The sequence below is a fragment of the Dendrobates tinctorius genome, unplaced genomic scaffold, assembly GCF_039654945.1.
Source record: "Dendrobates tinctorius isolate UK_male_01 unplaced genomic scaffold, ASM3965494v1 ptg000075l, whole genome shotgun sequence".
NCBI lineage: Eukaryota > Metazoa > Chordata > Amphibia > Anura > Dendrobatidae > Dendrobates > Dendrobates tinctorius.
This window is the reverse complement of record NW_027361743.1, coordinates 35,228,713-35,253,807: the sequence shown is the minus strand read 5'-3', so window position 1 is coordinate 35,253,807 and position 25,095 is coordinate 35,228,713. Positions and strand designations below refer to the sequence as shown.

At 41.2% G+C, this 25,095-nt stretch overlaps 1 protein-coding gene across 2 annotated transcripts in view; it reads left to right on the top strand.

Moving 5' to 3' along the window:
- The window catches only part of KATNAL1 (katanin catalytic subunit A1 like 1), a 226,701-nt gene that overhangs the window by 149,766 nt on the left and 51,840 nt on the right, over positions 1 to 25,095 (top strand). For both annotated transcript variants that reach the window (XM_073583164.1, XM_073583165.1), the window contains exon 5: positions 9,335 to 9,462. In XM_073583164.1, coding sequence (XP_073439265.1) covers positions 9,335 to 9,462 — 128 coding nt within the window. The remainder of the gene's footprint in view (positions 1 to 9,334; positions 9,463 to 25,095) is intronic.

Sequence of the window (25,095 nt, the reverse complement as noted above, 5' to 3'; positions counted from 1 at the left end):
CAATTATCACCTGAGCAATACTAAGGAAATCCTGAAAACATGATCTGTTGGTGTGCCTTGAGGACTGGAGTTGGGAAACCCTGCAGTATACAACAATCAGCCCATGTACCTTACCGGTGATTGGCTGGTTGTTGTATACAAATCCTACTTGGATTGGTCAGCTCTCCCTGCCTGCCCTCCCTGTCCCCAAGACTATCAGAGCGCATCCCTTTGGCCCACCCTTGAACCTACTACTGGTACCTCCAGAGAGCGCTGTGCCCAGAAAAACTGACCTCTTTCACCCATCTGGCCCGCCCTTGTATCTCTGCCTCACGCCTCTCTCGCTCCTGAGGACTGCACAGTGACTAGGTGAGGGGGCGCAGTGAAGCAACGCAGGCGCGCATGTGCGAGATCCGAGAGGCAGAGAAGATAATAAGATACAAGGGCGGGCTAGACGGGTGAAAGAGGCTTGTCTTCTGAGCACAGTGCCACTCTCTTGCTGTTTTCCATACCCTGGGACGCCTGCAACTTGCCTCACCTTCCCTGGTAAGGTAACCCCTCACCTCTTCATCGTCGACTGCTCCCCCCACCATATGCGCCAACCGCCGCATAAGGCGACCGCAGAGTGCTCCACAGCCGCCGTATAGGGCGACACCGGTGTATAAGACGACCCCCAGCTTTTCTGAAGATTTTCAGGGGTTAAAAAGTCGTCTTATACGCCAGAAAATACGGTTTTCACACTTCTTGCCCTGTAGTAAGTCATGGTACAGATTTTGCAGCTTTGATTTTTATCCTGATCTGGATATTTTGTTGATATGCTGTTTCATAAAACCCTGGGATATGCCTGAAGTTTAAGCGCGAGGTCTGTGGGCTTTTGGCCAGCTCTAACTCTGCTCCTAGACAGGGCTAATGGAGCGTTCAAAACTTCAGCGTGTGCAGGTCCGCAGCCGCTCATTCCCAATTTACAGGTGTTAGTTGAGCTGAACAGATGAATGTCAATAAATAAAGCTAGCGCTGAGCTGGTTTGTTACATTGCCACTTAATCGTTTTTGTTTTTGCTGGCTGTTACCTTGTGCATTAATATCGTGTTTAATGGAAAGAGTCCATTCTAATGCTGGCGTGCTTTTAATGCATACTATGCATTCATTATGCAACAAGGAGTAATGAAGCCTCAAGTTTTTTGCAGATCCAAGAGAAAGTAATTTAGAACTATAAAAGTTCAGTTTTCCTGCCCCAATTGCTCCCTTGAGGCTTCAACACTTCAGATCTTTTTTTTCTGCATTTCATCGTTTCATCCTTTTCATTTAACCTACATTTCCACATGCATCGCTTATAACGATGCATTACAATTTCTTTACCCCCCCCCTTTTAGATATTTCTCCCTTTTCACAATGTTCCCAAAAAACATTAATGACTTTATTATTTCGCCTGTATCCACATTAACAATGTTTGGTACATGTATCTGTCTGGATTCCAGGCTGTTTGACACACAATGGATTGATAGGAATGGATACAATTGTATCTGTTTCTCATCTGAGAGAACAACTAGGTCTGTAGATGTTTTCATCCTCTCTGGGTGTAAACAGGAATGTTTTTACTCATTGACAGCAATCGGAGATCTTTAATGTCTTTACAACCCATGATGACAATGTTTGTCGAGGTCAGGCGCTGTTTCCCAATTCACGTCTGTCACGAGGTCCCTCTCCGATACCACACAATCAACAGAGCGAGGGAAGTGTGAACAATCCCAAGACCTTTATTATAGGCAAAACTAAAAGGTCCAATCCACCACAATGAGGATACAATAGTCCAGAACACTAAACAATCCACCACAATGAGGATACAATAGTCCAGAACACAAATGCAGTTCAGTAACAGCATGAACGTCCAAGGAGATGAGAGTCCAATAATTCAGCAGACAGAGGATAAAATGGGTCCATATGCTTCCCCTTCTCTCTGACGTGCTGTCTTCACACAATCATCACCACACAGGGTCTGACTTGTACAGCTCCTGTCCTCTCCAGCTCCCTCCTTATGTCCAGGGGTAGTCAGACAGGTTGGAGCGGTTTTCAGGCCTCCCAGACCTGACAAAGGTCCCTTGGGGATTAAGGCACTACAGGGGGTTCATCAAGAGGCATAGATACAGTCAGGCTGCAGACAGTAAGTGAGCTAGTTCAATTATCAGACTTTTGGAAGGTAATTAAGACTCTAGACAATATGGGGAATACACGGAATGACAGAGGGCAACAAGAGAACACTATGGAAATCCGTAAAATATAAATAGACACAAAATGATACCCACATAACATATCACACCATCACAACGTCCTACATTTTTGTCATGCTGGTCTTACAGGTGTAATATTTGAGGCGCAGGATTATATTGAAGTGTCTAGCAAGATGAGAATGTTGGATATTACCAGGTGCGGTGTATATTTGAAGCCCGTGATACGGATGAGTGGTTTTAATGCAGCACGGACAGATGGCGCTGATGCAGCAGAGGATGAGCTGGAAAAATGATAGCTGTTGTAACTGGAATTAGGGCAAACTTGTGTTGCATAGCTGGATCATCGAAGCTGGAGACTTCAGGTGAACTTAGCAACAGAATAGTAGAGACCTGGAATAGTTGTGAAACGGAACAGCAAGTTCCTGAATACTTAGGCCGCATCGTGCTACCTGAGCTGGACCTAATTGACCCTATGGCACTTGACTAAGGCCCAGTTGGTAACGGAAGGATTTTTTTTACTTTCTAATTTTTTTTGTCCCTGTGAGGTAATGGTAGCACTACTGAGCTGCAAATGAAAGGAAAGAAAATCATGGTCTATTACTGTCACTTCTTCCCTGGTATGTGGACCAAAAGCACAAACGTTCTCTCTGATGAGAAAATACACATTCACTTTAGATTCTCTAATTGATTCAGTGAGAGGATGATAAGTTGCATATTTAGCCCGGGTCTAATTTGTCAGCTCAGTGGTATAAACATGTACAACATATAGATAGCAGAGATTTTTGGTCTCTTGAAGGGAATCTGTCAGTAAGATCAACCCTCCTAAGTTGTCTATTTGGGCATGTAGGTCATAAAAAGCTGAATAAAAGGGTGCATGAGCCATTCAGGACTGTGGGCCGAACACTGATCTGCATGAGGATCTGCCTCCAGAGATTATTGTAAATGATAGTGGGAGTTACTAGTGTGAGAAATGTAGCAAACACAGAACAGTGGAACTGAACTTTGTCTCACAACAAACACGTTAGCTGCTGCTACTCTTACAGCTCTGCTGTATTACAGCATTACAATACTGTCTGCCTGTAAAATGGAAGCTGAAGCTGAGAGGAACCTGCAGATGTGTCCGTTATAATCACACACAGCTCTGCAGTGAGATCAGAAGAGCAGCCATTATGCATCACACGGGTAACTGCCCCATCATGTAAAATAATCTCTGGAGGCAGATTCTCAGGGAGATCTATGTACGGCCCATAGTCTGGAAAAGGTCATTTACATGTAAGAAAAATGTGGGTTTCTCTGGAATAAGACATCAGATTGCAGACATCAAAGTATCATTTTATTCAGCTTTTTATAACCTACATGTCCATATAGACGGCTTAGGAGGGCTGATCCTACTGACGGATTTCTTTAAATTTTGATGGTTTTAAAAAGGTAAGTGCATGTACATATTGCCTAGGTGCCATGTACGAATAACTTTTTTTTTTTTTTTAGGGAATATTGTGTTTTTCAGACTTTTTTTTTCTTTCTCTTATTGTAACCACGAGGATGATTTCTTATGGACTTTTACTTTTTTTTTTTTTTTTTTTAGAAAAATGTTACTTTTGTTGCAAAATTGCACAAAATCATCCATGATAAGGTGCTGGATGGTATTGTAACAATGTGCTTGTTTTTACAGACTATATGTATGTGGAATATAATGTTTTATTTATAATTTCGGTTGTGCCAGTAATGCGTTATGTAGAGGTTTTCTGTAAGCTCTGATGATGAGTAACCTATTATGCTACTCTTCTGGTTGTACCTTTTGTATATCTGCGTTCCAAGCCATGGTCACTAGATGGCGGGCAGAAAATGATTTGTGAAAGTGTGCTGCTGAGTAATTTTTGCTGGGAGAAATAAGTTAATGTTTTCTGGTCTTTCAGAGTGCTGTCATGACAAAGCTGTGAGAGATAATGTTTCCTGTACAAACTAATGGATGGCACCAAATTTCTCTTGTAATTGAGTGCCATCTTCCGAAGTCACCTGTCTATTCACAGTTCCATTGAGAATCCTGGCTTCTCTTATAATACACAGGCTTCACGTCCCTTACTGCAAAAATGCCAGTGCCGTAATGAGTGACAATCCGTTTTTACAAATAGGTGAAGCCGATTATCTGACAGTTTATTATTGTAAATTGTCTAATATAGGATCTGCCATCATCCATGTTGTCAAAAGAAACCCCTTACCCAATATCATTATAAAATGAGTAAAGATAAAATGTGCAGAAGATGCTTCATCTTAATTTAAAGATGAGATAAAGGGATCTGTCAGGAGGATCAACCCTCTTAAGCCATCTACATGGGCATATAGGTCATAGGAAGCTGAATAAAATGATATCTTGATATCTGGGAATTGATGTCTTCTTTCTGACAAATCCACATTTTTCATATATATATATATATATATATATATATATATATATATTAGCTCCGTGTGTGTGTGTATGTATGTATGTATGTATGTATGTGTGTATGTCCGGGATTGGCATCTGCACCGTCGCAGCTACAACCATAAAATTTGGCACAGTCACACGTCTGGACCCCGAGAGTGTCATAGGCTATGTTGTGAGGCGAAATTTTAACCCCGCGCGTTCCAGTTCTCCAAACAATTTTGCCTATTATTCTTATCATTTCTATGGTGTTATCGTCCTTCTGTAAAGCTGGAAATAACACAATTTATTACCGTGCCAACACAGACCACCCTCTGACACAGACTGCAGGGGGAGCACAGTATCACACAGGATAGGATTAGATACACAGCTCAGCAGTCAGTATCACACAGGATAAGATTAGATGCACAGCTTAGCAGACAGTATCACACAGGATAGGATTAGATACACAGCTCAGCCGTCAGTATCACACAGGATAAGATTAGATGCACAGCTCAGCAGACAGTATCACACAGGATAGGATTAGATACACAGCTCAGCAGTCAGTATCACACAGGATAAGATTAGATACACAGCTCAGCAGTCAGTATCACACAGGATAAGATTAGATACACAGCTCAGCAGTCAGTATCACACAGGATAAGATTAGATACACAGCTCAGCAGACAGTATCACACAGGATAGGATTAGATACCCAGCTCAGCACACAGTATCACACAGAATAGTATTAGATACACGGCTCAGCAGAGAGTATCACACAGGGTAGGATTAGGTACACGGCTCAGCAGTCGCTATCACACAGGATAGGGTTAGATACACAGCTCAGCAGACGGTATCACTCAGGATAGGGTTAGATACACGGCTCAGCAGACGGTATCACACAGGATAGGATTAGATACACGACTGAGCAGTCAGTAACACATGATAGGATTAGTTACACAGCTCATCAGAAAGTATCACACAGGAGAGGATTAGGTACACAGCTCAGCAGACATTATCACACAGGATAGGGATAGATACACAGCTCAGAAACAGGATGTGCCAAAGGAGAGGACATTTTCATTCCAAGAATTCCACTCATTCCATCTGATTTGTTTTTTGATTTTAAACACCTCCAGTTTCCAGTTCAACTGCTATTTGCAATGTCCATTAACAATGCTCAGGGACCGTCCTTGAAAGTAGTAGGGATCGATTTGCAATCTCCATGCTTTTCTCATGGTCAGTTTTACGTGATCTGATCAAGAGTTGGAACTGCCAAAAATCTGTTCATCTTTGCACCGAAAGGAAAAACCAAAAATCTTAAATGAGTTGAAAATAAAATACTATCAATACTTGGGTAATCGTTTAGTTAATTTGTGTTGCAAATCTGTAATGTTGAATATATGATGTGAAATGTTTTTATGTGCAATATAATCATTATAATTTGTTATAACTAACCACAGTTGGTTACTTTGCCCAGGCAACGCCGGGTTCTTAAGCTAGTGTGTGTGTGTGTGTGTGTGTATATATATGTATGTATATATATATATATATATATATATATATGCTGTTAAGATCTTTGGGCCGGACATAGGTCTCCCGGAGAATCTGCCTCCTGAGATTATTTTAAATAAAAGCAGCGTGACCAGTGTGAGACATCTAATGTTTGGCCATCCTGACCTGTGTGTCTCACACTGGTAACCCCCCATTTAATTTAAAATAATCTCTGGAGGCAGATTGATAGTCATTATGTAATGGTCATTTTTGAACATTAATCAGAGAATTTCTTCTTGCTTGACAGGGTCCATAGTTTTTTCCTGGTTTAAAATTTCAGGATAGATGCTCATTAGTTACTCATATGTGGTGTAAATGAAGTTGTGTTCTCATTCACCATTACTGTCAATCATTTGATCATTTTTTTGCATGCATTGTCAATGTAGACCCAGACAACACAATAATTTTCTTATGACTTGTAAAAAAAAAAAAAAAAAAAACACATTTGGAGCATAATTATCTGGTGTTAATGAGCCTAAATCTCAACAATTTTTATTTCTAACTAATTTGTAAAAAAATGTTTCTTTAATAAGCTGCACCATTTTATGAAGTGTTTTAAGCACTTTTTTAGAATTTAGCCAAGTACGAGGTGTGACAGTGTTAAAAGAGCGTGGATTAATATATACATTTTTTTAAAAATAAAAGTGCCAAAATTGTGACGCACATTTCTGCCTCAATGTAAGCCAACTAATAGGTGGCGTAAACTTGGAGCAGAAAGAAATTAGACTTATTTATCACATGCTGAAAACCAAATAAATGAGCCGGAGCATAAGTTGGTAATCATGCAAAGTGTAAGAGCACGTTCACACTGTGACCATTTTACAGACAAAACCCAAGAAGAAAGCAAGACGAGTACAACCTGTCATAAGTAAATAGTAATAGTACATTTCATTAGCATACGTTACTTATTTAACACTATTTTGATTAAAAAAATGTAAAAGCCATCCCACCCCAACAAGGTGTACCAATTTGGGATGGTCCTAGCCTATCGCTAGTATTAACCCCTTTTTCGTTTTTGTATTTCTGTTTTTCGCTCCCCTTCTTCCCAGAGCCATAACTTTTTTATATTTCCATCAAAATGGCCATGTGAGGGCTTGTTTTTTGCAGGACAAGTTGTACTTTTGAATGACACCATTGGTTTTAACATATTGTGTACTCGAAAATGGGAAAAAAATTCCATGTGCGGTGAAATTGCAAAAAAAAAGTGCAATTCCTCAACAGTTTTTTTGGGGTTTTTTTTTTTTGTTTTTTTACCATGTTCACCAAATGCTAAATCTGACCTGCCATTATGATTCTCCAGATCATTGCGAGTTCATAGACACCAAATGTCTAGGTTCTTTTTTATTTAGGTGGTGAAAAAAAAATACAAAGTTTGTTTAAAAAAAAAAAAATTGCGCCATTTTCTGAGACCGGTAGCGTCTCCATTTTTCGTACTCTCAGATTAGGGCTTATTTTTTGCATGCTGAGCTGATGGTTTTATTGATACCATTTTGGTGCAGATTCGATCTTTAGATCGACCGTTAGAATTTTAATACATTATCGTGGCAACCAGAAAACCGTAATTCTGCCGTTTTGACTTTTTTCCTCGCTACGCTGTTTAACAATCAGGTTAATCCGTTTTTGTTTTTTATTGATCGGGCGATTCTGAACCCGGCGATACCAAATATGTGTATGTAAAAATTTTGTTTGTTTTTTATTTTGAATGGGGCAAAAGGGGGTGATTTGAACTTGTAAATATTTTTTTTTTATATTTTTAAAAACCTTTTTCTTTTTACTTTTGGCATGCTTCAATTGTCTCCATGGGAAACTAGAAGCTGCCATAACCTGATTGGTTCTGCTACATACTGGCCATGATCAGATCATCTGTATTTAGCAGAATTACTCCCTTGCTATGAGCGCCGACCACAGGGTGGCGCTCACAGCAAGTCGACAGTGACAACCATAGAGTTCTCCAGGAGACCTCTATGGAGGAGACCCAAACAGAGAACTGATAGATCCAAAGTTGTGACCGTCCGGTTACATTTTTTTTTTTCTTTTTTTCGTATATGTACCTACCTGCTGTCAATGTAATGCCTTTATGCATCTGTATCTGTACTTGTTCCTGCCTTGCTGCTGTAATGCTCTGAATTTCCCAATGGTGGGACGATTAAAGTATTATCTTAGTTATGGTTGTCTTGCCAACCCACCGTTGACCCGTGATCACGTGACGGGGGTCACCTTTGGGCGGGTTGTCAGCTTGACAGCGGTATTTAACGTGGTAATAGCCAAGGGTGGATCGTGATTCCACCCGCGGCTGTGTCAGGCACATGTCAGCTGTTCAAAACAGCTGACATGTACCGTGAAGGATGTGGGCTCACTGCCGGAGCCAACATCAAGGGAGAGAAGCGACATGCGCCATACTAGTATGTCGCACGTCACAAAGGGGTTAAAGCCTTATCTTGTATCAGCCAACTTTACTATGAATAAGGGCAGAGCAGGACAGGGGCCCAATTGTTCATAGATGCCTGTCCATGGGAATTTCAGCTCTAAAGCTTCCGATGGACAGGTGTCTGAACAGTCGGGCTCCTGTCCTTCTCTGCCCTTATTCACATTGAAATCGTCTGGCGCAAGGTTAGATTTTAATACTAGAGAAAGGATAGGAATATCTCGATTTGGGTACACCTTCTTACGATGGGATAGCTTTTACGTTTACTTTTTTTTATCAAAATGGTTTTAACGTAAGTATCCTATATTATTTACATGTACTATTTCTATGTACTTACTACAGGGTATATGATCATTTTGGTTTTTTTTCCCCTTTGGTTTTGCCTTATTGCATAGCATGAACTCCTTTTGATAAATTTGATACATTTTAAGAATATCTTCTAGATTTGCATTGTCGTCTTTAATGATAAGCATGCCCCATTATTGTTTAATTTCCTTAATGTTTTGTTGCCGTTTCTTCTTTATTTTTCTGTGTATTATGAGGCCTGCTTTTCTAATGCTTTCTTGTATGTTTGTAGAGTAGATCAAACATCTTGATTTCTACTTTGTCGTCACTCTTCATGTGATTTAGGGATTGTTCCTTTTATCTTAGACGCATACCTGGTATACTGATGAATGGACTTATTGATGTTAGAGCCTATGTATTTCCGAGTTGTATTAATTATAATTACCGTATACCTGTTTTGTAGGGGCGAAAAAATAATCAAGATGTGGGTGGAGAAAATGAGCTAAAAAAGTTTGATGGTGCTGGATACGACAAAGATCTAATTGAAGCACTAGAGCGGGACATCATCTCTAGGAATCCCAATGTGCATTGGTATGTTTGAGTAATCTTCAAAATGACTATAATACATGGAGCTTGATTTATCTTGCATTTTTTTTTATACTTAAAGAATCCCTCCTCCTCCCATCAAAGTTGTTATCCTATTAATATATTGCAATCACCATATTATACAGCACTGTGCCCTTACAATTGCTCATTTTCCCTTTCTACCCAGCTAATTCTTCTCTTTTCCATTAGGTCTCTGACATCACATGATTAAAACTTGACTAGCTGAATCCTTCTAAGCTTTATGTAGAAACAGGAGGTCACTTTCCCCTGTATGAGTCATGAGTCACTGAAAAAGTGGAGGTGTAGCTAGGTCAGGAGGGAAGTGATAGATGCAGGGACAAGAGACTTCCTGTTTCTACATAGATCAAAGAAAAAAACAATAATAGATTAAATAGATTAATAAAATAATAAGAGATTAAAAATGTTTATAGGAGGAGGAATGCATCTTTAAGTTTACTGTTTGTGTACAAACTTCCTCCAATTCATGTTTTAAGTTGCGCCTATGTACAGTGTATTGCACATTGCAGACTTTATGAAAGAAATTGTCTAACATGGAAGACTGCTTTACAGTTTGTAGCTCCCAGCATACATCCCCTGTTATATGGACAGCACGGTGGCTCAGTGGTTAGCACTGTTGCTTTGCAGCTCTGGGTCCAAATCCCACCAAGGACAACATCTGCAAGGAGTTTGTATGTTCTCCCCGTGTTTGCATGGGTTTCCTTCGGGGTCTCCGGTTTCCTCCCACACTCTGAAGGCATCCTGATATGGAATCTAGATTGTGAGCCCTAATGGGGACGGTGATGATGATGTCTGTGAAACACTGTAGAATTAATGGCATGAGTAAAATAAATCTGCTCTTGAAACCCTTTTTACTTCTGTCAACTTCTATTCTTGACAATACTGTTATTCTCCAAATATTAGCCTCAAGACTTAGATACATTTTTTTTCCTCAAGTGTCTTCCTTATGTCGGCACTGTGCTGAACTGCTGGGTAATTTCATCAATGGAAGCGTTCCACAGCACCCCTTTTATCACCATCTTGGTTTTTATTGGTCTCCATTTTCTTTTGTTCACTATGCCTTAGGCCTCTTTCACACTTCAGTTTTTTGTCAGTTAAAATCCGCCAAAAAGGCGGAAAAGCGGATCCGTTGCTAACTGATGTGAGCGTATGCCACAGGATCAGTTTTGTGACGGATCTGCAGAATGAAGAATTTTAAAGGAACCGCTGGCCGAGAGAGAGAATGAATTTCAGGGTTAATTTTCTACCTGACTTCCTTTCTCCGGGCATGCGCAATGGAAAATGCAGATCCAACACCAAAAAAAAACGTTGCAAGGTCCGTCCAAGCATGCCGGCGGACGAAAAAAGTTTGACGGATCCTCACAAAAACGGATCCAACGGATGGCCATCCGTCAAGATCCGGCAGTAATGCAACTCAATGGGGAAAAAAACGGATCCGTAAAAAAAAAATGGCGGATCCGTTTTTTTCAAAACCTGGCGGATTTTGACTGATGGTCAAAAACGGAAGTGTGAAAGAGGCCTTAGTGGGATTGTTAGAATTCCACCTATACCCTATCAAAATTGTATTCTTTTCTGACACATTTCAACAGGCGTGGTCTCGTCTTACCATAAGTGAGTATAACTAAAACATTACCTTTTAATTGCACCGCTGAAGTGGTGCTTTAAATGTAATTCCCCTGCCCCCTGTCTCATACTCGCCTGCCACCACCTTCATCGTTTTCCAGCGTTGCTCCCGTCGGTCTCCAGCAAAAATGACTTGCTGGCAGCTCCAGTGTTTCATGGAATTGCGCAAAGGTCACTTTTCAATCGAAGTCTTTGAGAGCCTTGTTTTGGACTCTTTCTCGTCTCGCTCTTGTAGACTTGTATCCAGCGCTGAGATCTTATCTCCCGAGATCTTGAAGCCGAAATCTCCATCTGGCCTCTGGCAGCCATTTTCCTGCAGTCCACCGCATAGGAAACAGCAGGGACTTTGGCCTTTCATAAAATGTCGGCAGCGCACCCGCAGCACCGTCGGACACCCCCTTATCCCAGCCTGCGGCCTGCTGCAACGGTATCAGTAAGGCATTATAAGACGCACCCCCATTTACCCCCCAAATTTGGGAGGAAAAAAGTGCGTCTTACAATCCGAAAAATTCTGTATTTCTCCCACAAAATTATTTCTTTTCTGTGTGTTTTGGAACAACAAAAAACCCCAGAACATGGGTGCTGGGAGGGTCTAATGAAACTGTCCCAAACCTTTGATAGTCTTTTCCTGCCTGTGTTGGACCCGGAGTGTGTCTTCTTTGTCTCTCCTCCTTGTTTGCTCAAGAAACTTTGATCTCTGCCGGTTGGAATTTTTTTTTTTTTTTACAAATTTTCCACCTAAGGCTGGTTTCACATTTGCGTTTTTTAGCGCTGGAAAAAAACGCATACCTGCGCATGCGTTTTTTCCCCTATATTTAACATGGGTGCGCATACCTGCGCGCTGGTAAGCGCATGTATGCGATTTTCATGCGCTGCGTTTTTTTGGGGTGTGCGTTGGTATTTTCCAGACGCAGCATGTTGCATTTTTTGGCCCTGCAAAAAAGCGCATGCGCACATATGCGCACGTTTTGAGCTAAAAATGGCCATTATAGCCTATGGATGCGCATATGTGCGCACTGGCATGCTCATGTATGCGTTTTTTTGCATATGCGGTTTTTTTTTTTAACCATGGAATTTAGGGGTTTGGGTTAGAGTTAGGGTTAGTTAAGGGGGTTTAGGGTTAGGGTTATGGTCAGGGTCAGGGTTAGGGTTGGGGTTTGGGTCAGGGTTAGGGTTAAGTATGGTTTGGTTAAGGGTTAGGGTCAGGGTTAGGGTCAGGATTAGGGTTAAGTATGGTTTTGTTAAGGGTTAGGGTCAGGGTTAGGGTTAGGGTTAGGGTCAGGGTTAGGGTTGGGGTCAGGGTTAGGGTCAGGGTTAGGGTTAAGTATGGTTTTGTTAAGGGTTAGGGTCAGGATTAGGGTTAAGTATGGTTTTGTTAAGGGTTAGGGTCAGGGTTAGGGTTAGGGTCAGGGTTAGGGTCAGGGTTAGGGTTAGGGTCAGGGTTAGGGTTAAGTATGGTTTTGTTAAGGATTAGGGTCAGGGTTAGGGTCAGGATTAGGGTTAAGTATGGTTTTGTTAAGGGTTAGGGTCAGGGTTAGGGTTAGGGTCAGGATTAGGGTTAAGTATGGTTTGGTTAAGGGTTAGGGTCAGGGTTAGGGTTAGGGTCAGGGTTAGGGTTAAGTATGGTTTTGTTAAGGGTTAGGGTCAGGGTTAGGGTTAGGGTCAGGGTTAGGGTTAAGTATGGTTTTGTTAAGGGTTAGGGTCAGGGTTAGGGTCAGGGTTAGGGTCAGGGTTAGGGTTAGGGTTAGTTAGGGTTTAGGGTTTGGGTTAGGGTTAAGTATGATTTGGTTAAGGGTTAGGGTCAGGGTTAGGGTCAGGGTCAGGGTTAGGGTTAGTAAAGTCATGGTTTGGGTAGTGTGAGGGGCCACCTAAAAATGTTGGAAAAAAACGCAAACGCGGTAAAAACGCACTAAAAACGCATACAAACGCATAAAAACGCTGCGTTTTTTTCATGCATGCTCATAAAAATGCTTGAAAAAAACGCAGCAGTTGTATGCTTATGTATGCGTTTTTTCAATGCGTTTTTTTGCGGGAAAAACGCGCTGCAAAAAAAAGCAAGTGTGAAACTAGCCTAAGGCGGGCGGCAGTTCCTCCTGTGCTGCCTCAGGGCATCAGGTCGCCTTGAGGCTTCAAATAGACTGAAGGAGGGGTTGAAATATAACTTCATTTATCTCCTGAGGGACATTTGCAAATGGATAGTTCTGAACCATGTTGGGGAAACTTCTCCAACCCATCCTGGGGCACAAGAAATTAATTTTGGGAATTTCATCCATTCAATAAATGTGGCTTTACTTATCAAAGCTTTATTACCGCAAACCGACAATAATAATTCAATGTTAATGTGAAGCACACAGGACACTATTTTAGAATTTTGGATAACTAGAGGAGGAAGACCTGTGAAGACTCAGACGTCAAGGTTAGATTTCAGAAAGGCAGATTTTAAAGGGACTCAGAGAATTGGAGGGATCCAATGGCTGGATATCCTTAAAGACAAAAATGTCCAGGAAGGATGGGAAATCTTGAAAAATGAAATTCTCAAAGCACAATTGTTAACAATTCCGAAAAGAGGGAAGAATAGGAAGCATTTAAGGAAACCAGGATGGATGAACACAGAAATTAAGCACATGCTAAAAAGGAAGAAAGAAATGTTTATAAAATGGAAAGAGAGAGGCATATGTGAAGAAGAATATAATGCTGTCTGCAGAACCTGCAGGGCACAAATCATATTATCTAAAGCTGACAACTGAGGGTTGCAAGAGACGTCAAAAGCAATAATAAAGGATTTTGGGGATATGTCAAAAGTAAAAGAAAAGTAAAAGATGCTATAGGATTTTTACAAGATGAAAATGATGAAATGGTAAGACAGGATGTTGAGAAGGCCGAACTTTTAAATTCCTATTTTGCATCTGTTTTCTCTCAGAAAGGAAATGTAACATCAACTGTTCTTCACTGTCCTATTAAGGGAATAGAAGAATCCAGGATATCTATAGACAGAAAGATAGTGAGGAAACACTTAGCTAAACTAAATGAATTCAAGTCTCCACGTCCAGATGAATTACACCCCAGAGTACTGAAGGAGATAGCAGAAGAAATTTTTGAACCCCACTCCATAATCTTTGAATATTCTTAGAGAACAGGAGAAGTCCCAGAAGAATGGAAGAGAGCAAATGTTGTTCCTATCTTCAAAAAGGGGAAGAAGGTGGACCCAGGTAACTATAGGCCGGTGAGTCTGACTTCTATACCAGGAAATATCTTTGAACAAATTATTAAACATCATGTATGTCAGTACCTGGATAAGAATGAGGTGATTAAACAGAGCCAGCATGGATTTGTAACTAATAAGTCATGTCAGACTAACTTAGTTTCCTTCTATGACGGTATCACTGATTGGGTGGATCAAGGAAATGCTGTAGATATAGTATATCTTGACTTCAGCAAAGCATTTGACAAAGTATCTCACACAATGCTTATTGAAAAAATGACTAAGTATGGAATGGACAAGGCAACTGTTAGGTGGATTCATAACTGACTTGGTGATCGGACCCCAAGAGTGGTCGTAAATGGCTGCACATCCAGTTGGAAGAATGTCTCAAGTGGGGTACCACAGGGCTCTGCCTGGGCCCTGTATTGTTCAACATCTTTATCAATGATTTAGATGAAGGAATTGAGGGTAAACTGATTAAATTTGCTGATGACACAAAGCTAGGAGGGATAGCTAATACTAGTGAAGAGAGAGAGAGAGAATTCAAAAAAGATATAAATAAATTGGAGCCGTGGGCAGCAACTAACAGAATCGTTTTTAACAGGGAAAATGCAAAGTACTACATCTGGGCAATAAAAATGAAAAAAACATATACAGAATGGGAGGAATAGGGCTAAGCAACAGCACATGTGAAAAAGACTTGGGTATACTAATAGATCAGACTGAATATGAGTCAACAGTGTGATGCAGCAGCAAAAAAGGCAAATGCAATTCTAGGATGTATTAACAGAAGCATACAGTCTAGATCACGTGAAGTCATTATTGCCCTCTACTCCTCTTTGGTCAGACCTCATCTGGAATATTGTGTCCAGTTTTGGGTGCCACATTTTAAAAAAAGACATCAACAAACTGGAGCAAGTTCAGAAAAGAGCGACCAGAATGGTGACCGGTCTGCAAACCCTGTCTTATGAGGAAAAGTTGCAGAATTTGGGAATGTTTAGCTTGCAAAAGAGAAGACTGAGAGGAGACTTAATAGCTGTCTACAAATATCTCAAGGGCTGTCACATTGTAGAAGGATCATCTTTCTTCTAATTTGCACAAGGAAAGACTAGAAGCAATGGGATGAAACTGAATGGGAGGAGACACAGATTAGATATTAGAAAAAACTTTTTGACAGAGTGATTAATGAGTGGAACAGGCTGCCACGAGAAGTGGTGAGTTCCCCTTCAATGGAAGTCTTCAAACAGAGACTGGACAGACATCTGACTGGGATGATTTAGCGAATCCTTCTTTGAGCAGGGGGTTGGACTAGATGGCCCAGGTGGTCCCTTCCAACTCTACGATTCTATGATTCCATGACCCAAAAATGAGTAAAGTGTTGGGATAGGTTATTTAGAATCCTTGACTGACAATGGCCAGTCTTGATAGAGGTGGTACGTGTAATAAATTTCAGTAAGCGTGTGCAATACTTACTCCTTGTTTCATTTCTCATTACACATAACTTAATTTATGGACATCTATGGATTGCCTGTGTGGATTGGCTGGGTTCTTACGGACAAATACGGTGTGTGTGTGTGTGTGTGTGTGTGTAATAAAAATATATATATATATATATATATATATATATATATATATATATATACTGAAGTTTAATAAAGATATATTAATCAAAATGCTCAGAGCACCCTTTTTGTGGCCAAGCGGCTTTGTGCACCATTCCACATCTATACTAGTTTTGCATGTCCCTGCTTTCCCCACTGGTGATTGACAGCCCTAATTTGCTTGGCTCATCTGCACTGTCTGCTGGGAAAACTCAGGCAAGCCATGGCTTTCAATTACCGGTGAAAGATGCAGGGGCATGCAAAACCAGTGGACGTAAAGGTGCACTGCACTTCTTGGTCACACCTAGGGTGCACCGAGCATCCTAATTAGCATATCACTTTATTCTGTCAGTATAGGCTGACAGAATCCCTTTTTAAGACCTAAAAATGTAAAAATGTAGTGTAGCTTAACAATAGCTAAAACAAAGCAAAAATTACAACAGCGCCGCTACCTTACATCACTACAACAGCCTCAGGTCAAAATAATGTATATCTGACCACACTCCTATACTATGAAAATAATATATAATGTTTACTCTACTAAAACACAGTAAAAACTTGCACTAATTGCCACAAAAGCACTTGTTGGAGCCACCAAGACCGTCCAATCTGTATTGAGAGGTAAAATATTGTACTGAAAAGAAAAAAAATATCCGTATTACTGTTTTTACGAGGACATAGGTGCGTACACCGACCTCAAGTCTGATTCTGCCGATTACTGTAAATCACTTTAAGTGATGTTGGGTTTAAAAGGGAACCTGTTAGCTGATGTATGCTGACCGATCCACAGGCAGCATGAATCAGACGCTGGCTGCATGACTTCAGTCATGTATGTTCAAGTCCGAAACGCTGCAGCGTTTAAGAGAAAAGCATAGTTTAATAGCAGCTGGGTACGGAGCTGAGTGTGTAGAGAGACCTGTCATTCCAGGGCAGCGGGCAGGGACAAGCCACTGGGGACTGTCTGTATAGTCTCATGTGCAGCTCGGTCCCTGACTGCTATCAAACTATTAAATCACCATATCGGCAACCATAAGTGAAATAATGGTCCCAAGAAATGGTACTTCCGAATAAAAATATTACTTTATTGATAAGGCAGTTCAAAACATGTAAATTAAGAAAAGGTCCTAGGCCATGAAAAGAGGGACTATGAAGCCATGGGGTATCCCAATCCAAAAGCCATAAATAAGGTATAGCCCAATTGCACATATGAAAAATATATCTAAGGTGCAAAGTGTGTAAACATCAACCATGAATACATGAAAACTCCAAAGAATAAATAACAGCAGCAATGAAAAGAGACAGTAAACAGTATTCAAGGAGACACAAAACCTGTTTTAATATAAACTGCAGTGGAGACAGAGCATATCATACCTAGTGTTGGGCACGTGGAGATCCCCGGGCGTCCCTCTGCCCTGGCGCGCGTTTCACTCTGCTTCTTCGGGTATGATATGCCCTTTCTCCACTTCCTATTTCTTATTGAGTGACTATTTGGTACAGTTTACACTCTAGACATAGCGGCTACATCAGACTTGTCATTGATATGACACCTAATCCCCTGCTATTTTCCTCTTTCATAACATGCATTCCACTGCAGTTTATATTAAAGTTTATATTATTTATTTATGGCTTTTGAATTGGGATACCCCATGGCTTCATAGTGGCTTCATAGTCCCTCTTTTCATGGTCTAGCACCTTTTCTTAATTTGTTTTTAATTGTCTTATCAATAAAGTAAAGTACCATTTATTGGGACCATTATTTCACTTATAGTTGCCAATATAGTGATTTATTAGTTGTCAGTGGTACATTAACCCTTCTAGCTTACAGGTTTTGCTACTTGGGGCACTTTTTTCTGTGCTTAAATTGCTATTAAACGATGTTGAACATTCATGGTTGAAGTAATCCAATCACCTTCTGATCCATGCTGCCCGTGAATCAGTCAGCACATATTAGCTGTCGGGTTCCCTTTAATCCTGATGAGTAATTGTTTATTTGCTTAGAGATAACTATCACTCAGGCTAATCGCATTTTTCAGCGCAATCTATGCCCCGGAAGTCTTCACATGCAGGAGACATGCACTGAAATAGCCCGCACTGAAAAATACCGGCGCATGCGCAGTACCGATTATATGCTTTGCCCACAGTTGGGCAAAGCATACTGCGCAAGTGCCGGAAGCCTTTTCAATGCGCAAGCGTGGAAAACTACGGCATCTGTGATATTCACAGATGAAGATTACATTCAGCAAGCCGAAGAGGGGCGGAAAGAAGGCGAATAAGCCCCGCCCATTGGACCGGACCGCGGTGATTTCCATACATCTCCACCAAGATTAAAAAGGTGTTTATGCATCAAAGGTGCGGGGTCGGGGGTAATCCAAAAGTCCTTATGGGATGCACAATTGAGTGATATCTTTACATGATATCACTAAAAATGAGTGACAGATTCCCTTTAATGATATTTTGTGCCTAAGGCCTCTTTCACACTTCAGTTTTTTACAATCAGTCACAATCCGCCAGGTTTTGAAAAAAACGGATCCTCAATTTTCTTTTGAGGATCCGTTTTTTTTCTCCATTGACTTTCATTAATGGCGGATTGTGACGGATTGCTGTCTGTTGCATCCGTTTTTTTTGAGGATCCGCCAAAAGTTGCTGTCCGTCACCATCCTCAAAGATTTCAAAACGGAGCTTGTAACGTTTTTTTTTCTGGCGGATCCTCCAGACACTCATTTAACCCGAAATTCTTTCTGGGTGCCGGAGAAAAAAAAAAAACTCTGTCTCTGTCTCTCTGTCTCTGTCTCTCTGTCTCTCTCTCCTTTCTCCTTTTCCAGGCTGCGATTCCTTTAAACTTCTTCATTTTGCGGATCCGTCAACAAAACGGATGGGTGCCATCCGTTGTCATCAGTTCTAAAACGGATCCAGCATCCGTCCTTTGGGCGGATTTTGACTGATGCAAAAAACTGAAGTGTGAAAGAGGCCTAAGCTGACAGTAGGTATTAAAAAGGACTTTTAGAGCACTTCCCTGCCCTTTGGGTGCATAACTGTTCAGGTTTTTGAAAATGAAAACTTTTTGAATAGCTAGTTAATAATGGGGTTACTCTTCTTTGGGAGTCTTCTGTTTTTACCTCCTTAGCAGGATTTGTGCTTATTTTTTTCTCCTCTGGTTTATATTCCATTCTGAGGAAAGTGGCCCTGACATTTTATTATATCTGCCCGGACTGAAGTAAAGAGAATGCAGTGTGAAGGCCGCCCTCTGTAGAGCGCCGAATGCAGGAAAATCCACGCTCTTTAGACAGATACTTTTGGAAATTGTTACTGGCTTAAGTGATTAACGTGTGCACATAACTGAGCTGAACTTAAGCCTGCAGAATAATCCTCCACCTAGCTGTGAATTTATATTTCCGTCACTTGGAATGTAATATGATATTTACTATAAACCTACATTTCAGCGCTGATTTGTGTGCCGGTAATAAAATGTTTGTTTTATTCATAAGGGAATTTATTGATATTAAAAAAGAAAAATAACAAGACAACCAGTCAACCGGCAAACAGCAGATCAGGTATCGGCTTCGGCGCTCACGTTAGAACAAGGGATTTTTTTTCTAATACTGGTTAAATTATAAAATTTAGTCTGCAGATGACGCTATAGGAAGCTTATGGGCTCAGAATATTCATCCTATAGCAACGGGTATAAAGTGAAAGAAGATCTGTCATCCTCATTGGCAGCATAGTGCTGTTACCGCTCTGTAATTCTAGTAGCCGAAACACAAAAATGTGCCCCTGACAGAATACACCGGACACATAATTTGTACCTTTCCCATCCATCAGGGTAGAGGATAGCAGGCTGCTTTATAGAGAGAAGGGAAGGGAATGCTGTCCTCATACTCTGGATTCATAACCTATGTGTCCATTTAATTCTTAGTGATCCCACTAGGCCAAATGGCACATCATCATTTTCAGCCATTTTGGCTACTAGGCATAAAGTCTTGAAAGCCATTACATATAATTTGCATTATGTGCTTAAAGTCACTGCTAATGTGCCCTATTTTAGAGAGAACAAATATGATCAAATTGAAATAATACAGTTGTGGCCAAAAGTATTGACACCCCTGCAATTCTGCCAGATAATACTCAGTTTCTTCCTGAAAATGATTGCAAACACAAATTCTTTGGTATTATCGTCATTTAATTTGTCTTAAATGAAAAAACACAAAGAATTGTCCTAAAGCCAAATTGGATATAATTCCACACCAAACATAAAAAAGAGGGTGGACAAAAGTATTGGCACTGTTCGAAAAATCATGTGATGCTTCTCTAATTTGTGTAATTAACAGCACCTGTAACTTGCCTGTGGCACCTAACAGGTGTTGGCAATAACTAAATCACACTTGCAGCCAGTTCACATGGATTAAAGTTGACTCAACCTCTGTCCTGTGTCCTTGTGTGTACCACATTGAGCATGGAGAAAAGAAAGAAGACCAAAGAACTGTCTGAGGACTTGAGAAACCAAATTGTGAGGAAGCATGAGCAATCTCAAGGCTACAAGTCCATCTCCAAAGACCAGAATGTTCCTGTGTCTACCGTGCGCAGTGTCATCAAGAAATTTAAAGCCCATGGCACTGTGGCTAACCTCCCTAGATGTGGACGGAAAAGAAAAATTGACAAGAGATTTCAACGCAAGATTGTGCGGATGTTGGATAAAGAACCTCGACTAACATCCAAACAAGTTCAAGCTGCCCTGCAGTCCGAGGGTACAAAAGTGTCAACCCGTACTATCCGTTGGCGTCTGAATGAAAGGGGACTGTATGGTAGGAGACCCAGGAAGACCTCACTTCTTACCCCGAGACATAAAAAAGCCAGGCTGGAGTTTGCCAAAACTTACCTGAAAAAGCCTAAAACATTTTGGAAGAATGTTCTCTGGTCAGAAGAGACAAAAGTAGAGCTTATTGGGCAAAGGCATCAACATAGAGTTTACAGGAGAAAAAAAGAGGCATTCAAAGAAAAGAACACGGTCCCTACAGTCAAACATGGAGGAGGTTCCCTGATGTTTTGGGGTTGCTTTGCTGCCTCTGGCACTGGACTGCTTGACTGTGTGCATGGCATTATGAAGTCTGAAGACTACCAACAAATTTTGCAGCATAATGTAGGGCCCAGTGTGAGAAAGCTGGGTCTCCCTCAGAGGTCATGGGTCTTCCAGCTGGACAATGACCGAAAACACACTTCAAAAAGCACTAGAAAATGGTTTTAGAGAAAGCACTGGAGACTTCTAAGGTGGCCAGCAATGAGTCCAGACCTGAATCCCATAGAACACCTGTGGAGAGATCTAAAAATGGCAGTTTGGAGAAGGCACCCTTCAAATATCAGGGACCTGGAGCAGTTTGCCAAAAAAGAATGATCTAAAATTCCAGCAGAGCATTGTAAGAAACTCATTGATGCAACCAAGTATTAGGCTGAGGGTGCCAATACTTTTGTCTGGCCCATTTTTGGAGTTTTGTGTGAAATGATCAATGTTTTGTTTTTTGCTTCATTCTCTTTTTTTGTGTTTTTTCATTTAAGACAAATTAAATGAAGATAATACCAAAGAATTTGTGTTTGCAATCATTTTCAGGAAGAAACTGAGTATTATCTGGCAGAATTGCAGGGGTTTCAATACTTTTGGCCGCAACTGTATGTGTAACTTATTGCGGATCATGTGATGTCTATGTGAGCTCCACGACTCTCCCCTGAAGGATGATGAAGTATTTGTAGTATTTGGTATGTGTTTAACACATTCATAGTAAATAGCACCTGTTCACACTTCACACGCCTCCCATAAGGCTCAGGTCGCACAACTGTATTTTCTCTCATCTGAGAAAATCGGTCCGATTAGGCTAATCACACTCTGAGTGTGATCATAGTGTGATCCGATTTTCTGAGATGAGGAGAAGATGGGGAAAAAAAATTCTCCATCTTCTCCATTTTGTCAGTCATTGGAAATCGTGCCGCACTCAGATGTCACTCGAGCACGGTCCGATTTTTTTCCACAGACTCATTGACATAAATGACCGAGTGCAATACGAATGTCGGATGCAAATCGAGCATACCGTAATTTTGTCGGATTGCACGAAGACCGAAAATACAGTCATCAGCACGAGACCTTAGGCTGTTTTTAACTCCTTCTGGATGTTACCTTTGTAAGGTAGCGCTTATCATTAAGGTAGGGGATACTCGCTAGGCAGCCGATAAATCAGGTCCGGCACAGGTTTCCCAAACATAACTCAGTCCATGTGGTTTATTATTCAGCATAAACCATCAACAGCAACATAAAGTTCATGTCAGATCAGCATAGCGTCCATGACAGAGCTCCACTCTGTTAACCGCGTGATCACACAGGCTTTGCTATCTCCGGTACACAGGCTCTCTAGCCTCATCGTTACATCCCCTGTTCGGGTTACCTCATGGCTGCTTCTCAGTGCAGACTTTCCGTGCAGCCATGATACAGAGCGTCTCCACGTGCACTCAGGAAGGCAGACACATCTTCCTGCACGAGACCTTCCATACGGACCAACCTGGGTCCAAGCATTCACTCGTGACCTACCCTGTTCACCTTATATGGTCCGTAGCCACTCCCACCGGATCACATGGCTATGACCTCATCACGGGTCCATCAACCACTCATATTCATACTTTTACTATGGCGTTTTAGACACCCGCCCCTAGGTGGGTTTGTAGGTGATTGATCCCACCCGTCTCATCAATCACCTGTAGGCTTCTCCCTAACACATTGGAACAAAAGTTCAGCTCTGCTGATCAGCACATAATCAAGCCTTCATCCCAAGGCCACCCACCTTGGGATACATAACGGTCATTTAGGACCCTGCTCCTGTTACCACTCTGGACATGGCTATCTGTCCGTCCTGGGACACCCACACAGCGCCCCCTAGTGGACACAGTGGTCACTACACCACACCTTCCATTTAAATTTGTAGGCTTTTTTTGCTCAGGAAAGGTATGTTTGATAGAAAAGGTTAGGGTCCCTTCAAAAATAATCTGTGTATCCATAGAGAAGAAAGCGAATAGGCACAATCCATACCATGCAAAAAATATCCTTTATTGTGGCATCATATTACCAACAGCAGGCAGATAAAACAATAGAGCAAATACAGACGACGATCGTTTCACGCTTACATTGCGCTTCAACGGGTGTGTGCAGCTTCATTAACCCGAGGTCATACAGCTGTGCCTTTTTGTCCTGCTTTTTTTTCTTCTATGGTATGTCCCTTCAAAAATAATTTCTTCTTGTTGTGGCTAAAAGTGGTTGTCCAGACAGAGAGTGACTGCCATCTTGTACCCTATGTTGCTGCAGACTTGTGAATCCTCACATTACTTGCATTACGCGATGGGCATGTGTATGAGATTTGCATATATGGGATGACATGCCGGCTAGATAGACGTGCGGAGCCTCGCTCGCTGCAAGTGTATTGAGTGAGGCTGGACACGTCTAGTCGTAATGTGTCCGTATGTAAGCAAATTGCATACTTGCAGTCACATCACCATATGCTCCCAACACCTGTACCGGAGAATCTTCACCGCATGCAGTGTGTAGGCACATAGGCTTCAGATCTGCAGTCATTCGAAGGCCAGACAATCCCTTTCATTTTCTTGGTATATTCTATATGAAAGATTAACTTCAATGTTTGTTCATATTTTGGCGTGCGCCGTTTACTGCTGCACTTTTTGGTATGGGTCTGTTGGGATCCTTTTCTTTTCAAGAGTAACTCTCTTGAAAACTAAATTCACTACCAGAGATGTCTGGCAGCGGCTCTATCCTTTGAAAATTCGTGAATGCATGACTGAGCCTGGCGCTCTTGTATAGAGGGAGCTGGGAAAGGTAGCTCCCTGCGCAATGAACGTCCGGCCGACCGCTGTGTCATGTGTATGGCAAGCTGAAGAGCGGGAGGTCATCTCGGGTGGATTGATCAGACAGGATGTGATTGCGATCTCTGCAGGAGCGTTGTATTACAGGTTCTTTTCTATGGCCCAATTTTCAGTTCAAGACACTCCTGAAACGGTGGAAAATAAGTAACAACAATAAAATTAATCACAGCAAGTAACAAATATATTTTGTGTCCAAGTTGGAAAGTGTTGTCTTTTTAGAGGGAATCTGTTGTTTGATTGACAGATCTCTCCCTATCCCTATTGTACAAACACAGGAGAGACCTTTCATTGAACTGGATCAAGGCAGGGAGAAGCCGGACGGTGACGTCATCCGACTATTCAGGCCTCTCCATATAATCCTGTGGCTTCCAAATCATGTATTCTCTGAAATATCGCAGCACTTCAGATTACAGTATACCTTGCTGCAATTACTCAGCCAGGCTTTGATTCATGCTACTTATGGATCAGGGAGCGTGAATCTAAAAAGTAGCAGAAATGCAATTTTGTGATATTTCACCCTCCTTTTTCTTTTCATGTTTTACTTGCTGCCCCTGTCTCATTACTCCTTCATTGCACTTAAAGGCGATGAGCTGATTTTACCACCTACCCAACCAGTTACATGTGTGTATAGGTTATAAGACAAGTGAATCCTTACCTTTAACCCCTTAAGGACCAGGGCTATTTTTGGTTTTGCATTTTCATTTTTCCCTCCCCTTCTTCCCAGAGCCATAACATTTTTATTTTTCCGTCAATATAGCCATGTGAGGGCTTGTTTTTTGCGGGACAAGTTATACTTTTGAACGACACCAATGGTTTTACCATGTCGTGTACTACAAAATGGGGGAAAAAAATCCAAGTGCGGTGAAATTGCAAAAAAAATTGCAATCCCACACTTGTTTTTTGCTTGGATTTTTTGCTAGGTTCACTAAATGCTAAAAGTGACCTGCTATTATGATTCTCCAGGTCATTATGAGTTCATAGACACCAGATATGTCTAGGTTCTTTTTTATCTAAGTGATGAAAAAAAGTTTGTTTTAAAAAAAAAATGTGCCCTCTTCCAATACCCTTAGCGTCTCCATTTTTCATGATCTGGGGTTGGGTGTAGGCTTATTGTTTGTGTACCGAGCTGATGTTTTTAATGATACCACGTTTGTGCAGATACATTCTTTTGTTCGCCCGTTATTGCATTTTAATGCAATGTCACAGCGACCAAAAAAATTTAATTCTGGCGTTTTGATTTTTTTTCTTGCTACGCCGTTTAGCAAT